Here is a 13034-nt window from a genome sequence, read left to right as displayed (position 1 = left end):
CGTTCTCTGATCTGTCCTTGGTGCACAGTGAGCTTTTGGAGCGTTTAGCCAAAGTGAAAATTTTAATAACTCTGTCTCTCTCGCCACGGAAGTGTATTGAATGTGTTTTTGGGAGTTTATATGCAAAATATGCAAAAATAGGTAGCCAGTAGGTGCTCGCAAGTATCAATTCGTAGCTATCAAAAATCATATTGATATTCTTATAGAATCTAATAAAAATGTAGCATTACTGTTTGGAATGCTCCATGAAAACGCTATTTAAAAAAAGTCTCAATGCTATATGGCCATCTCTTTCCGATAAGTCAGCTCACGATTAACTGTGCTACGGCGAAATGTAATCGAAAGGCATGTACAAACAGTGACGTCCCGTGGGGGTAGGCTGATTGAGCGTCGCTTTGGGGTGGCAGTTACTCGAAGGGCTGTAAATCGAGGAGAATCATTTTTTTTTACATAAATAACTACTTACCTAAACTGAGTAAAATAAGAAAAATATCTTTATTTTCAAAAATTCAGCTCACTGGTTGGAAACAAAATGTATCGATTAGCACAAAAGGTTTGACAGGACTTTAATTTTTTTGTCGGGTTCGCGATGTGTAGTTTACTTCCGTTGCCCTTCAACGTTCTTTGTGACCAGAAAAGATACGAGCACGGATGATAAAAAATGTCGTATAAAAAATGAGGCGGTATTATGACGCTTCCCAGGGGCGGCAATCTGTCTAGGAACGTCACTGCGTACAAATTACAATATTATGTAGCCCGATGTAACCCAGACATACTTATTTTAATTGTTATATTTTGTTTGTTAGTATGCTCTGACAACACTCAATGATTATCGTGTGTTTATTTATTATTTACCGGAATAATTAGTAGGTTACTATGCGTTTAGTGGGGTGGGTAAATGATTGTCAAATTTATCGTATTAACTTTATAGCCAGTCTATTTAAAGAGTAGTGTATTGAATACCAAACGTGAACACATATCGACTCTGACTACGAAAAGAACAACAATGTTATTTTAAAAAGTTGATTGTTTTCACAATTATATTAATAATATGGAGACCGAAATTAAGTTGGAGAGTGATGCTGATGACGTGAAAGGAAAGGGATTGAAGAAAACAATAACTTTTGACGAATACCCAAATGTACTTCTCTGTAAAAACTTAACTTCTTTGGCAGTATTCGGTCTGTGGCCGTTTCAATCTAGGAACTTTTTGCATAACAAATTTCTCAGGAAAATACATTACGTATTTGGATTAGTGGTTTACTGTTTAATGTCTATATTCCTCGTCGCAGAATACATCGAACTTGTAAATGTTTGGGGCGATCTGGAAGACATGACCACCAATATGTCAGTGACTTTCTTGACAACGCTCGGCATAATGAAAATCTACGCTTTTTTTGGCCATCGCGAACAATTAAAATCACTACTGTCCGACATATCTCGAATAGAAATTAACATATTATCGTTCCAAAGCGAAGACGTGAAGGAGATCTTATTTGGATACGTCACCAGAGCGAGGAAGGTCACGTATTTCTTTTGGACCCTGACTGGATGCACAATTATGGTGTTCTTCATAATTCCACCGATAGAATACAGATTTTCCTCGACGTATCATACAGTTTTTGGAAACGGTACAGAATATTGGTCCCACAAACGTCCCATGATATTCAGCTCATGGTTTCCGTTCGATAAGTATAGTTATAAGAATTATTTGGTCGCTTACGTATATCAGGTGGTCATGGGTAGTATTGGGGCATCGTACCAAGCTATTTGGGACACATTTATTGTTGCACTGATGATCCACTCAATTGGCCAATTACAGATACTTCAAAAGTCCGTACAAGATATGACAAGCGATGATCCTTCAATAGATCCGGCATTGTCAAAATGGAGTAAAATAAAATACCTGTACGCGAAAGGCTATGCAGGCACCAATGACATAATCAAACACGATTTGGTTGAACATCTACTGCATGGTGAATTTCTCGATGAAATACGAAATAATCGGCTTGTACATTGTGTCAATCACCATCGTTACATATTAAGGTAAGCACCTATATTTTTTAATTTATTTTGAATAACTGTAAGCCCAGTGACGTCCCGTGGGGTAGGCAGATTGAGCGTCGCTTGGGGGCGGCAGTTACTTGAAGGGCGGAAAATCGAGGAGAATCATTAGGTATATTATATAGAAATAGGTACCTAAACTTAGTACCTATTGTACGACAACATCTTTTTGGCTACGTGTTAAAACTGTGAACTAACATGCTCCGCCCATTTTTACCCGGAATTCCATTATAAACTAACAAGCTCCTCCCATTTAGTAGACAGCAGCGCCTAGAAACGTAGCCAAGAAGATGTTGTCGTACAATAATAACGAAAATATCCTTCGATTAAAAAAATCAGCTCACCGGTTGGAAACAAAATGTATTAAGAATTAACATACAAGGTTTAACAGGACTGTATTTTTTTTCGGTTTCGCGATGTCTAGTTTACTTCTGTTGTCCTTGGACGTCATGTCCTTGATGACCAGCAATGACACGTGCAGATTTGCGAATTATATTTGAATTATAGGTAGGTACATAGGTACTTACCTAGCTTGCGTGTTTTGAAAGTTGTCAGGTGTATTTTTAAATGTATCTGAAACCGTGGACTCACAATATTGGTTATTGAAGTAGAGATGGCATTTAAATTGGATTTAGTGGTATATATTTTGTTAGTAATGTATCCATACAACACATTTATTAAACATTGGGGCGTTGTAAGGATGATAAAAAAATACTGTATAAAAATGGGGCGGCAAGTTAGCGCTGCCTAGGGGCGGCATTTTGTCTAGGGACCAGGGACGGCTCTTGTATAGGAGCAAATGTGCACTGATCTCCCAAATTATTATGTAATAATATGTACGTATTCAAATAACTACATTTATTGTAATAATTAATTATTGTAAAATATCTTTAATTTGTCGCCCGTCCGCTAAGTGCATCCACGTAAGTATTTCTGGCGTATTTTTAACCAGCCGCTGAGCTGGAGATGTGTATAAATATACGTCTTTCATAGTATTTGTTGAATGTTCGAAAGATGACCTGTACCGCCCGAGTGCCCGACCGTAGACGATTTTTTTGCATGCTGCCGAAATGTAACCTCACTGAACGTACAATTTTTACCTTGCTTTGAGCAATGTCTTCCCTCTTAGTGCTTCAAGTATAACCGATAGATGTCGCCATTGACTGGCGCGTTTATAATAATATTATTGTACGTACGTATGAAGTAGGTAAAAGGTTCCCGCGCAGTATTTAAAAATACTAGGTATATTATTATTTCATACGTTATGACGTTATGAGGTAAATGCTCTGTTGTTTGATGTGCCATATTAATATTGAATCAATCAACATATCGATTAGAGTAATATTGTGATAATTAATTTAGGTACAGCCATCTCACAATACAAATACGATTTTATAATTTTACATTTCAAAATTAAACACTAAATAATTTTAATATAAATAAATCTACAGAAAAGTAAGTCAGTAACATAATACATACAATATACCTACTTATACTTATTATTATTTTTGATGTTGAATGTCTTTCAAATCAGTCCCATTTGGAGTGCAATTTTGGAGTGGAGGTGTACAAAAGTGGCAAATTTTTAATACACGTGATATCCCGTTGGAAAATTAATGATCCATGCCCAGTATTTATAAAAATGATACAACGCACATATGAGAATGATGTGGGATGACAAATGAGGATTTTACGGCTTTTTCTCAATGACACACGTCTAAAATGCTTACATCAGTTACGATTTATGGAAGTTACGAGTGACAAACATGGTAACTATGTCAGCACATATGAAGTATAATTAGGTACAATAAAAATCGAAAAATGTGTGTACATATTGCCTTTTGCATCATACTTATCATACCAGAGGCTTGAACTTTGTAACTTTGACAACAAATAAATGCTGTTCGTGAATATAAGCGTCGTTAAGCATTCGCCTACCTCCACCACGAAGGCTATTGCAGACTTTTTTTCAATACCATGAAAATAAAAATGCATGTCTTTATTTGCACTCCCTAATTTTATTATCACCGGCCGCCACTGCTAGGGACGTCACTGTGTAAGCCGAAATATTGTGTAGACTGTAGATCTAGTAATCACATTAGTAAACATTAGACGCGATTGATGCATGTATGAGATAAGTTTGCTGATATTTAAAGCTCAATTATTCAGGTCTCGAAATGGTCCGGAGCTAACCGGAGCACAGTTCCGGGTCGTAAAATCGGCAACATTGTCATTCCGTCTCGTGGAAAAAAATAATTTTACCGTTTGAGTTAGAATGGCCATATAACAAAAAAATTAACATACATACCTACTTATTTTTATAAAACACATAGACATAACATTAGATAACTATGTTATTATAAATTTCAGAAAATGAATGAGCGCTCCGGTTCGTAAAATGTTCCATTTCGAGTGTTGGCTCAATTACATTGGCAGATTCACAGGCCAACCGTCTTGCCCGACCATTTGCCATGACAAGAGTTTGTAATTTCTCGAGATTCAATAATTATTCTAGAATGCAATATTTTTTTCAAGAATTCTCTAATAATCAACGTAAAAACGAAATTACCTATTCTTGCCGATTTCTTTCATATTATTCGTCAAAAAATTTAATTTAGTCGACAGCACCTTTTTATTTTTTCAGCTCTTTCAGTCATCCTTTGCTTACTTTTTCTACTAATATTTTGTATGGGCTTATTTTTACAAAATATGGTTGCAGCCGGCATTTAAGCCTAATAAAAATTTCTCCGATTCTCTCGACGCCGATGACGCTGTCCTATTCGACAACTCAATCGAGGGCATTCAAAAGACAATCGACAGGTTGCATAACAACTCCTCTCGCGTTGGTTTGAAAATCAACGCGAAGAAAACCAATGTCTTGTGTAATAGCACTTGTCCTGATCCAGATTTCCCTCTGATTAGCGACGGACTAAACATCGAGATCGTCGACAGCTTCAAGTACCTGGGGGTACATATCACGGGAGATGGAATTTTGCAGAAAGAGCTCGCTATCCGAATGGGAATAGCTGGAGCAACATTCAACTCGATGTGGAATGTCTGGGACTCCTATTCGACGCTTGCATTCTGACGGTGCTACTTTACGGTAGCGAATCATGGCACCTTACGAAGGCTCAGAGCAACCGTATACTGAGCTTCGAAAATAGATGTTTGCGACGAATACTGGGTGTGTGGTGGGTATGACTTTAGAATCAACGTGGAGAAAAGAGAACGCACCAAACAGCCTCTCATCACGCTGAAAGTGAAGAGGCGACGTTGGACCTGGCTCGGCCACGTGCTGCGGATGCCAGAAGAGAACTTCAACCTGGCTTGCCTGTTCTTCAAGCCGACCGGATTCCGGCGTCCTGGAAGGCCGCTAAATACAATCTACAGAGTGTATACGGTTTGACCTAGAACGAAGCAAGAAGACTGGCGAGCGACAGGGATTCTTGGAGGCGCCGCGTGGTGTCCATATGCTCCAGTTAAGGGGCGGATATGGCAAAAGAAAAAGAAGAAAATTTCTCAAATTCTCGAGAAACATTTCACAAGAAATGATATATCTCAAAATTTCGAAAAATTAATTTCTCGAGATTTGAGATAAACATTTTTTTGAATTTTCTCGAGACGAGATTTCTTGATCAAAACCACAGAACAGATTCTCGTCAGCTGAATGCAGAAATATCCTAACTTTTGAACATTTGAAATTTTTGAGGAAAGAGTTTTTTGAAACAACTTACTGAAATTATTTGTTATTTTTATGAATAAATGTACGCATCATATTTTAGTAGGATTATTAATGAAAAAAATGATGCATACACTTGTCTATATAAATAATAAATAACTAAAGTAGGCTCTTTCAAAAAACTCTTCCGCAAAATATTTCAAACGTGAGTTAGAATAGTTCTGCATTAAGCTGACGACTGATAATAAATAGAATTACGATAGGCTATATCCAATACGCTACATTTTGATGCAGTGTTTTGAATGTGTGAGTGTCTTACGACACGCATTATGCACGTGCAATAGTGTGAAAAACACCAAATTAAATGAGCGTCAATGCATAAACCGAGAGCAGTTGTTAGTATTTGACGTATGACGTATTCTTAACACGTGTTTAAGTTTTTCCAGGCTTATTCCGCACTCGAGATGGATTACCTGCTACTCCTTACCCATTAGGTATTTCAGTTCCCATTATTTCTGAGTTCCCTGATCAAAACCTTTAACCAAGACTCAATATGGAATGGAGTACCGAGATAATTCAATTTACTCAATTACTCAAATATTATATCCTCTTGTCATTGATTTAATTTCATATTTTTCAGTTACACTAATGATTTGAACGCCATAATCAGTCCAGTGATGATGTTGTACTTCATGGTGTGCTCGCTGATGCTTTGCGCCATCGGATTCCAGACTTATCTGGTAAGTCGGTACCCATTTTACTTGATATTATTTATTGTGATCATATACGATTTTGTATTATTATAAAAAAATAATTATTTTGGGTAACACCAAACAATTTAGACTATAAATAGAAGAAGGTTTATACGTTTCGTGGCGCTTTTAACAGTGGACTGTATAATTTGAAGGTGATAGTGGATTACGGATCTAGGGGGGTTTACACAGGATGCCAGATACTGACCTTTATGTTGAGAGGGCTGGCGCGCGCTGAAGTCGCTCTGGTGTTCACGCACTCACGCACTGGTAAACGGACGATACAGTTTGATAGATGACATATGAGGTTGATGAATGATGATGATAGGTTGTATGATTGATGGACGCGATGTTCACTCAAACCGTGACAGAGTGCAACGAATGTCGAACAGATATGTTTTGTATGAGCCACGCTGTAGGTAGGAAGCGACGGTAAAGTATATCAACTTTCCCATGTCCGCGTGCTGCATATCACTTGAGCTGATTCCTTATTTACCATGACGGTCGTATTATGACCCATAATTGCTCATCGTCTGGTCTTGTGACAATAATACATAAGGGGATTTGAGTAGGTGGGGACTAAGGATGAATGCGACCACAATTTGGCCCAACCAACGTTAGTAATTCTGTTATGATATTTAAAATAAATAAGTAAACGCATGAAGCATGGTTATGTTGGTATACTCTACATTCCGATTTTCTGAGACACGCAATAGCTGTCGTTTTTTATGTCCATTGTGATTACTTATTCCGTTTTCAACTGCAGTAATAAACGATTTTACGCAAATTTTACAGGACTTTTCAAGTACTTAATACAAGTTTACCTGCGTAAGCCGGTTTGTATCGGGAAGCCCGTGTGTATGAACGGGAAAATTTAGATAACAATGCGATGTGTACACTCAGGGCTCGAAATGGACCGGAGCGCACCGGAGCGCCGTTCCGGTTCATTAAATCGGCAAAGTTATCGCTCTGTCTCGTGGAAAAAAATAATTTGATCGTCTGAGATAGATAGGCCATAAAAACAAAAATAAAACACACTTAAATTATAAAATATACATCAATTTAGATAACTACCTATGTTAATATTTTTAAAAATTATCGAGCATTCCGGTTCGTAAAACTTTCTATTTCGAGTGCTGGTAGTATCATTAGCTGCTCACCTACTCATCGTGACGGATTGTCTTTTAATACGCCCTGCAAAATGTCACAGTAATAATGTGAAGTCACTCCTAGTTGACATAATCAATGGACCATTGATCCTTTTTTTGCTTCACATTCATACATTTAGGCTTAATCTCCATAGAAGAATGTTTTTTCAACATCTTTAGTTACTAACTAATATTTTCTTTTACATTTCAGTACGGATTTAGCATACGTCTATGCTTCATGGTTGAGTATCTTATAGCTATGATGATACAATTGCTGTTATTTTATTGGCATGGAAATGAAGTCATTTACGAAGTATGTATATTATTGATTTTTAAATATTGATAACTAAAATATTTGATTTTAATTTAACCTGCGCGCCCATTAGACGGCCGGCCGGTGCAACTCGACGCAATTGCCAGTCAACGGCCGGAACTGACCAAAAGTGGTCAGGGTGATCCCCTCTCGCTTCCGTACGTACGCCTTAGGGTGCGAACACACGGCATTGAAGTTGACGTGTGCAGACGTGCGTCGATGCAGGCATTATTTGATTCCTATTGCATCCGACCAGAACCACCAATTGGGAAAAAAAATCTATTGGTGATTCTAATTGAATGCAATTGGAAACAAGTAAGACCCTGCGTCGACATAATTAATATGTCTACGCACGTCCACTGCAAATCCGTGTGTCTGCAGCCTCATTACTACCGTGGCGGTATTCCCACTTTACCCCCCCCTCTATCGTTCTCCACACCCAGACAGTACACGTTCTACACGGACTACGTGTGGTTACACTCAGCCACCGGCTGCCGAGTCGAGTTGCACTGGTCGCGCGTCAAATGGGCACGCAGGCTAAATATCTAATTTTGTGGTCGTTCAAGGCTATATTTATTTTTAAATGGTCTGTAGCGATAACTCTGTTTATTTCATCCCATACTATAATTTTACGGAAAAAATCTAAAAATACAATAGTTTTGAAGGGTTCACAACGAACATTCTGAGCTAAAAAAATAAAACATCTGGTAATGCCTCCTTTGTTATCGTATCATAAAAAAGTGACATTTATTTTGACAAGCTGTAATCTAATATATAAAAAATTAATATTTGTTTGTTTGTTTGTTTGTTCGTATTTAATGCGCAGCCATACCGTTCGTCCGATTGCGATAAAACTTTGTCAACTTATTGCTTGCACTTGCGCGAAAGGTATAGGTTATACAAATATATAAAAATGTTTGTCTGTCTGTCCCGTATGCGTTCCTATACCATTCATCCGATTGCGATGAAATTTTGGTATGTGGTTGTATGCACACCCATGAAGGTTTCTGAATTAGAAAAATCATCATCATCATCTTCATCGCTTCTTCATTATATTCTCTTTTATTCGTATGGTTCCTATACCATTCACCCGATTGCGATGAAACTTTCATCAGTTGTTGTGGTAACACCCGTAAAAGTTTCTGAATTAGTACAACCATCTTCTTCCTCTTCTTCATTCTATCTTCTTTTATTCGTATGGTCCCTATATCATTCATCCGATTGCGATGACACTTTCGTCAGTGGTTGTGCCAACACCCGCGAAGGTTTCTGAATTCGTACAACCATCTTCTTCTTCTTCTTTATTATATATTCTTTTATTCGTATGGATCCTATACCATTCATCCGATTGCGATGAAACCTTCGTCAGTTGTTGTGGTAACACCCGCGAAGGTTTCTGAATTAGTACAACCGTATTCTTTTTCTTCTATTCGTATGCGTTCCTATACCATTCATCCGATTGCAATGAAATTTTGATTAAGTATTATGCTCACGCCCGCAAAGGTTTCTGAATTGATACAACCATGTCTTCTTCTTTTTCATCTATTCTATCTTCTTCTATTCGTATGCGTTCTTATACCATTCATCTGATTGCGATGAAATTTTGACAAGTTGTTGTGCGCACGCCCGCAAAGGTTTCTGAATTGATACAACTATTTTCTTCTTCTTTTTCTTCTATTCCATCTTCTTCTATTCGTATGCGTTCTTATACTATTCATCCGATTGCGATGACATTTTGACCAGTTGTTGTACGCACGCCCGCAAAGGTTTCTGAATTAGTACAACCGTCTTCTTCTTCTTCTTCTATTCGTATGCGTTCCTATACCATTCATCCGATTGCAATGAAATTTTGATTAAGTGTTGTCCTCACGCCCGCAAAGGTTTATGAATTGCTACAACTATTTTCTTCTTCTTTTTCTTCTATTCTATCTTCTTCTATTCGTATGCGTTCTTATACTATTCATCCGATTGCGATGACATTTTGACCAGTTGTTGTGCGCATACCTGCAAAGGTTTCTAAATTAGTATTATATAAAATACAAAGTTTGTTCCATCCAATTTTGGTTTTTTACTGCATATTAATAACATTAATAACGTTTGCATATTTTGAATTCGATTTTAATTTAGTGTTCTTTTGATTGACCTTTACTCCTATTAGAATTATTTTAATATTGCCATATTGTATTACACAGATATTTTAATATTAAAAAAATAATTATCTCTTATTATTTTTTAAATATTTAAGATAAATATAACCACGAAGCGATCCTGTGCGAAGCCGGGTATTTCAGCTAGTCTAATATATAAAAATCAATATTTGTTTGTTTGTTCGTATTTTATGCGCTGCCATACCGTTAATCCGATTGCGATAAAACTTTGTCAATTTATTGCTTGTATTTGCGCAAAAATTATAGGCTATACCTTATATATAAAAATGAATGTCTGTCCCGTATGCGTTCCTATACTATTCATCCGATTGCGATGAAATTTTGGTAAGTGGTTGTATGCACACCCGCGAAGGTTTCTGAATTAGAAAAATTATCATATTCTTCTTCTTCTTCATTCTATTTTCTTTTATTCGTATGGTTCCTATACCTATACGATTGCCACGAAACTTTCGTGCGTTATTATACGCACACCCGCAAAGGTTTCTAAATTAGAAAAATCATCTTCTTCTTCTTCATTATATCTTCTTCTATTCATATGCGTTCCTATTCCATTCATCCGATTGCAATAAAATTTTCGTCAGTAATTGTGCCAACACCCGCGAAGGTTTCTGAATTAGTACAACCAACTTCTTCTTCTATTCGTATGCGTTCCGATATCGTTAATCCAATTGCAATGAAATTTTGATCGAGTGTTGTGCTCACGCCCGCAAAGGTTTCTGAATTGATATAACCATTTTCTTCTTCTTTTTCTTCTATTATATCTTCTTCTATTCGTATGCGTTCTTATACCATCAATCCGATTGCGATAAAACCTTTGTCAGTTGTGATGCCAACACCCGCGAAGATTTCTGAATTAGTACAACCATATTCTTATTCTTCTTCTATTCTATATTCTTCTATTCGTATGTGTTCCTATTCCATTCACCCGATTGCAATAAAACTTTCGTCAGTAATTGTGCCAACACCTGCGAAGGTTTCTAAATTAGTATTATATAAAATACAAAGTTTGTTGTTTGTTTGTTCCATCCAATTTTGAATTTTTTACTACATATTAATACTATTAATAACGTTTGCATATTTTGGATTCGATTTTAATTTAGTGTTCTTTTGTTTGACCTTTACTCCTATTAGAATTACTTTCATATTGCCATATTGTATACCACAGATTTAATATTAAAAGATAATTAATTACTTATTATTATTTTTTAAATATCTAAGATAAATGTATCCACGAAGTGACCCTGTACAAAGCCGGGTACTTCAGCTTGTATTATATAAAAGATACATAAAATGGTGTAAAAAATCTCTTATCCGAGAGAAAAGCACTTCATCGATACATATCAATTAATTTAAGACAATTTATATTATAATTCATTATGTTACATTATTAAAAGGTAAAGTATGTGAATATTTTGATGACAATCAAATAATTGTCTCAATTTTCCTTTGACTTCTGTCATATTCTCAATAAATATAGTTTTTATTTGGTCGGAGGAAATTTTAAGCTGGCACCCGGGTGGCAGCTACCCTTGGCGATTCTCTGATTATGCTCTTCGTTGATAATGACGGTTTACACTTTTTGATTAGGTACTCATTCATTTGATTACAGAGTGACAAACTTCTGCTGGCCACGTACAGTTGTGATTGGTATAATGAAAGCACTCGTTTCAAGAAAAATCTGTGTATAATGCGTGAGGGTTTGAGATTACCAATTAAGTACACAGTGGGTCAATTCTACTCAATGTCTCTCCCTACATTCTTGGTGGTATAATATACTTACTAAATACTTTTTGATTTTTACACCAATTTGATATACCTTATTACAGTGACGTCATTAGGCAAAAAGCAGCCCTTGAGCAGACTTTATGCAGTCCTCCTTCATTTTTTATTATTCTCAAAAGCGAGAGTCCATACTAAGCGATTATTAATAAAAGCCTACCATCAGAAGACAAATAAATTTTTATAACCTAAAGACATTTCAAAGGTTAAAAAAATACCTACTGAACCATATCTATATCTAGAGCTGTATCGAAGTATATTTAATCTTCTACTAACAGTCGTGAAGTTATTAGAATAATGGATCACTAATAGAATGATACCGCATTTACAAAATGTGTATGTTATGTAGAATTTGCAATTGAATGGTTAATTTTAAAGTCGATCTATTTAAGTCAGTCATTGGTACATAATATTATTTTGTATTCGTTCAATCTTCAGGAACTAATTATTACAACTTATTTTTCAGATACTTCGAGCTTCTTACAGCTATTTTGCACTATTAAGACAAGTTCAAGAAGGTCAGCATTGAGACCGAGTTTTTACAATCAATCATTTCATTATCACAATAAACGTAGTAGTAATAAATTTAGTAGAAAATATGGTTAAATATGTTGTGTTTAAATTTGGTAGCCGCACTGAGAAGCAACAGGATGGTAGGTATAACGTTCCATAATTAAATTAATACTAAAAAATGAGGTTCTACTATGCGTTATACGCAAGAAATACGGCTTCATTTTTCCAAAGAATAACCACTCTCTTTATTACTCTGGTGAGGACTCAAAAAAAAGTATTTAAATAACACAAAAAACCTCCAATTGATGGTTTGGTTTATAATAATGCACATTACTTCCTAATCTTTTTATATGTTTGCCTGAATTCAAAACCCAAATAAAATAGTCTAAAACAGTGTTTCCCAACCTTATTTCTGCTATGCCCCACTTCTACGCTTCAAAAATCTCCATGCTGCTTTTCAAAATTTTATAGTTACCTAGCAAAAGAATAATGAATGTAATGTTAATCTTTCTTCAAATTTCTCCTTCATATTCCTACTATTTTCAGTAAAAATAATAAGAAAAATTACAAATTTAATATAACAGTTCTGCCATCTTTTTCTCGGAAAGTAAGTGATTC

General features: G+C 36.0%; 1 protein-coding gene across 1 annotated transcript; it reads left to right on the top strand.

Moving 5' to 3' along the window:
* Window positions 1–6390: 6390 nt before the first annotated feature.
* LOC147074569 (odorant receptor 10-like) lies at window positions 6391–12432 on the top strand. The gene is made up of 4 exons (XM_085943981.1): window positions 6391–6483; window positions 7855–7956; window positions 11734–11889; window positions 12370–12432. Exons 1-4 carry the CDS (start codon window positions 6421–6423, stop codon window positions 12430–12432), a joined length of 384 nt encoding a protein of 127 aa, XP_085800107.1. The 5' UTR covers window positions 6391–6420.
* Window positions 12433–13034: the final 602 nt, after the last annotated feature.

This window comes from Rhyacophila brunnea, unplaced genomic scaffold (assembly GCF_057557595.1).
Source record: "Rhyacophila brunnea isolate RB1 unplaced genomic scaffold, BYU_Rbru_1.0 scaffold_16, whole genome shotgun sequence".
Taxonomy (NCBI): domain Eukaryota; kingdom Metazoa; phylum Arthropoda; class Insecta; order Trichoptera; family Rhyacophilidae; genus Rhyacophila; species Rhyacophila brunnea.
The sequence above is the reverse complement of the archived record's forward strand: the minus strand, read 5'-3'. Positions and strand labels throughout refer to the sequence as shown.

Bases quoted from the DNA above. Each gene is read 5' to 3' on its own strand.
- LOC147074569 (XM_085943981.1), top strand. From the start codon at position 6,421: ATGATGTTGTACTTCATGGTGTGCTCGCTGATGCTTTGCGCCATCGGA. The intron at 7,957-11,733 runs GTATGTATATTA...ATTTGATTACAG, and splicing joins GAAATGAAGTCATTTACGAA to AGTGACAAACTTCTGCTGGC. The intron at 11,890-12,369 runs GTATAATATACT...CTTATTTTTCAG, and splicing joins CTCTCCCTACATTCTTGGTG to ATACTTCGAGCTTCTTACAG.